Source organism: Malurus melanocephalus, unplaced genomic scaffold (assembly GCF_030028575.1).
Source record: "Malurus melanocephalus ecotype Western Australia unplaced genomic scaffold, MMel_1.1 scaffold_1142, whole genome shotgun sequence".
Lineage (NCBI taxonomy): Eukaryota > Metazoa > Chordata > Aves > Passeriformes > Maluridae > Malurus > Malurus melanocephalus.
Window position 1 is genome coordinate 78669 of NW_026624374.1, and position 3889 is coordinate 82557.

At 48.2% G+C, this 3889-nt stretch overlaps 1 protein-coding gene across 1 annotated transcript in view; it reads left to right on the forward strand.

The window, feature by feature from the left end:
• Positions 1-4: 4 nt before the first annotated feature.
• The window catches only part of LOC130586344 (MAM domain-containing glycosylphosphatidylinositol anchor protein 2-like), a gene marked incomplete at its 3' end in the record, with an annotated part of 12783 nt that continues 8898 nt past the window's right edge, over positions 5-3889 (forward strand). Inside the window, exon 1 of the mRNA XM_057387129.1 lies at positions 5-35. Coding sequence (XP_057243112.1) covers positions 5-35 — 31 coding nt within the window. The remainder of the gene's footprint in view (positions 36-3889) is intronic.

A 3889-nucleotide genomic window follows, 5' to 3' on the forward strand; every position in this document is an offset into this window, starting at 1 on the left:
TAAAATGGTTTCCTTCCGCCTCTCCAACAAAACCGGTGAGGATCGGCTCAGCCCGTGGCTTTGGGGCTCTTCTGTGGAATTTTGGGGTGGTTTGGCTTGGAAGAACCGTGAAATTTCACAGTTGGAAGAACCGTGAAATTTCAGAATCTCATTTCACCTCTGCCATGGCAGGGACATCTTCTGCCATTTCAGGCTGCTCCCAGCCCCAATGTCCAGCCTGGCCTTGGGCACTCAAAGGGATCCAGGGGTGGAATTCCATCCCAATATCCCATTTAAATCCACCCATTTCACCTTAAACCCGTTCCCATTTGTTTTGTTCACGCCATACAGCAATTCCCAATTCCCAAGATCCCACCCAAATCTCCCCTTTTCCAGTGTGACCCCATTCCCTGTGTCCTGTCCCTCCATCCCTTGGCCCCAGTCCCTCTCCAGAATCCTGGAATGGTTTAGGTTGGAAGGGACCTTAAAGCTCATCCCATTCCAACCCAGGGACCCCTCCCGTTGTCCCAGGCTGTTCCCAGCCCCAATGTCCAGCCTGGCCTTGGGCACTCAAAGGGATCCAGGGGTGCAATTCCATCCCAGCAATTCCTGAAATTCCCAGTTCCCAAGATCCCACCCCAATCCCCCATTTTCCAGTGTGACCCCATTCCCTGTGTCCTGTCCCTCCATCCCTTGGCCCCAGTGCCTCTGCAGCTCTCCTGGAGCCCCTTCAGGCCCCAAAAGGGGCTCTGAGCTCTCCCTGGACCCTTCCCTTCTCCAGGTGAACATTCCCAGCTCTCCCAGTCTGGCTCCATCTCCATGACCTCTCCAACCCCTCCAATAATTCCCTTTCTTTCCCGTTCTGTGTCGAAACCCAAGATATTTTATCCCACAAAACACCCTGTGGGAAAGCCCCAACCTTTCCATCTCYTCCCATCGATTGCAGGGATTGATCTGACCTATTCCCCCATCAACCGCAACGTCGATTCTTTCATTGATTCCTTCATTGATTCCACCCAAAGTGTGTTTCTTTGAGGTTTAATTGTTTCGGACGGAAATATCCAAGGATTTGTGTTGAAATCATTTGCGGGAAGGTCTCTAAGCCTTTAGGTWGAATTCTTGGAGAAGCTGTTTCAGTTTTGTGGAATTTCTGGTSGATTTGCCCTTCTCTTGGATTTTTTCCTGTATGAATCCGTTGTTTTAAGCTCCCTCTTGTTGGGGCTGTAACTCCAGGAATCAATCCCAAAAAAATTGGGATTGCTGGTCTCCGGGAGGGTGGAAATCCCAGATTTTCCCTCTCCCAAAGTCTCCATGCTTCCTCGCCTTCCCAACACATTTCCTTTCCCAACACATTTCCTTTCCCAACACATTTCCTTTCCCAACACATTTCCTTTCCCGATACATTTCCTATCCCAGCACATTTCCTTTCCCAACACATTTCCTTTCCCAGCACATTTCCTTTCCCATTTCCTTTCCCAGCAGATTTCCTTTCCCAACACATTTCCTTTCCCAGCACATTTCCTTTCCCATTTCCTTTCCCAGCAGATTTCCTTTCCCAACACCTTTCCTTTCCCAGGTTTCCTTTCCCATTTCCTTTCCCAGCAGTTTTCCTTTCCCAACACATTTCCTTTCCCAGCAGATTTTCTCTCCCAGATTTCCTTTCCTAGCAGATTTCCTTTTCCAGATTTCCTCTCCCAGATTTCCTTTCCCAGCATATTTCCTTTCCCAGATTTCCTTTCCCGTTTCCTTTCCCAACACATTTCCTCTCCATCCATCCCTGTGTCCCAGCTGCCTTTTCCCGAGCTCCCAGCTGATGTTCCTGCCCAGCCCGTGGCCTCCAGGAGCCTGAGGCTCCTTCCYTTCCCTGGCAGCTCCTCGTTAGCCAGACATCCTTAATTCACTAATTAGCATGGTGCCTGGGTTGAGGTGTCTGGAGCCACTCAGGCAGAGCCGCTCTGGGGGAATTGAGGCACAGCTCATCCCTTCTATTTCTGGCGAGCGGGAATTGTGCTTTGRGGGCGCTCAGAGCCGTGACCTCGGCGTGCAGGGCTGACTTTGGGGCGGCTGGGATGGATTGAAGCCAAATGGAATTGAAATTTAGCGAGGAAGGGCCGATTCTGCCGTGGTTTGAACCGAAGGGAGGATCCTGCTGGAGCTCACGGGATGAATCCCCCCAGTGTGGGACCGGCGGCTCTTGGAGCCTCTCCCGGGAGAAAGCAGCGAGGAAATGCCGTGAATAGCCCAGCTCCACCTCCATCCCTCCCATCCTCCATCCCATCCTCCATCCCTCCCTCCCGCCGGAATTGTCAATGCCACATCTGTGCGTGAACGGCGGCACGAGCCCACCCAGGCATCGGAGCGCCGGGSGAGGGAGAGGAAAAGCGCCCGGGAAAAAAAAAAAGGGGGATGAGAAAAATGATTCATCAAAGCGGCGGCTTCGTGGTTTAAAAATCAGAGGGATTCGGGAAAAGGTGGAGGAGGGAGGAAAAAAGGGTTTGGGAATAGAAAGGAGCACAGGGAAGGGGGCAGGGATCCCTGGGCTGGCTTGGGTGAAAATACGGGGATGTATCAACACTGAGCTCGGGTGAAAAACCTGGATTAATGTCATTTATATTGATATTTATTTATTTTAAAAATATTATGGTTAAATATAATATATTATAATACTACAATGTATTTGTATTTATATTTATAAAAAATATATATTTTAGTTTTAGATTTCAGGGAAAGGTTTTTCTGTCCCCAGAGGGTGCTGGCACTGCCCAGGCTCCCCAGGGAATGGTCCCAGAGAGCTCCAGGGATGCACAGGGGGGATTTTTTTGAGGGCCAGGAGCTGGATCCATGATCCCATGGTTCCTTCCCACTCAGGATATTCCATAATTTTACCATTCTCTGATAATTCCATTCTGTATTTCTTTCCTGTAGCTCCCCTCCCCGCTCCCCGAATGCCATAATTTTCCATTTCTGACAGGGTGCCCAGACAAAATGCTCTTGCCTSAACTTTAATCCTCTTTATTTCAGGGCCAGGCTCAGGGGAGATGAAAAAATGGGATTTTTTTTTTATTTTTAACCTCTGACAGGAGCAGTGACAGCTCACAGACCGCAGGGCGGAGTTTAGGGACACAAATCAGGGTGGCTCTGGGCTGGGGGGAGCCACCCCTTTGTCCTAGGACAGATCCTGGTGTTTCTCCAGCTGGAAATTCCTCCTGTGTGCCAGGAAAAACCCAAAACCCTGCCCATATCAGGAGGGTTTGGAATTAGGGCATCTCCCAGGCCTATTTCAACCCAAACCATTCCCTGATGATCCTAAAACATTCCATGGTGATCCTAAAACATTCCATGGTGATCCTAAAACCCGTGGAAAGCTGCAAGCAGCTCTGGGAATATCTCACCTCAGGATTTCCATGTATTAAGTGACAAAAATTTCATAAAATTGGAAGAACTGGGATTTCTGAAGGCTGCCTTTATTCCTTCTTGCCCTGGAAGTGCTGGGGATTTAAAGGGGGTGAAAAGGAAATGGGAAAAAAGAGCAAGTAAAACAAAAGTAAAGATGGGATGTAAGATAAGTTAGGGATTTTTTTTTTGGCCTAAATACAGAATTTTAAGACTGGATCTGTTCTAGACCTTCAGAACTGTTTCACTGGAATATTTTCTCCTCTTTTCCATGTGCTGTGCCACTTCCATTATGATCTTTCAGTTGCAGCAGAGGATGGACATAAAACAGTGTAAAAGAGATTTTTATTGCTTGTTCAGTTTTAGGATTTTTTTTTTTTTTTGCTGTTTTTCCTTGAGTTTATCTTTTTTGAGGGATGATTTGGGGTTTTTTGAAGGGCGATGATGAAAAGAAAGGCCCTGTCCTGGTGCAGGGTGGGCAAGAAAAAGTTGATTTTTGTCCTGTAAAATAAGAGTA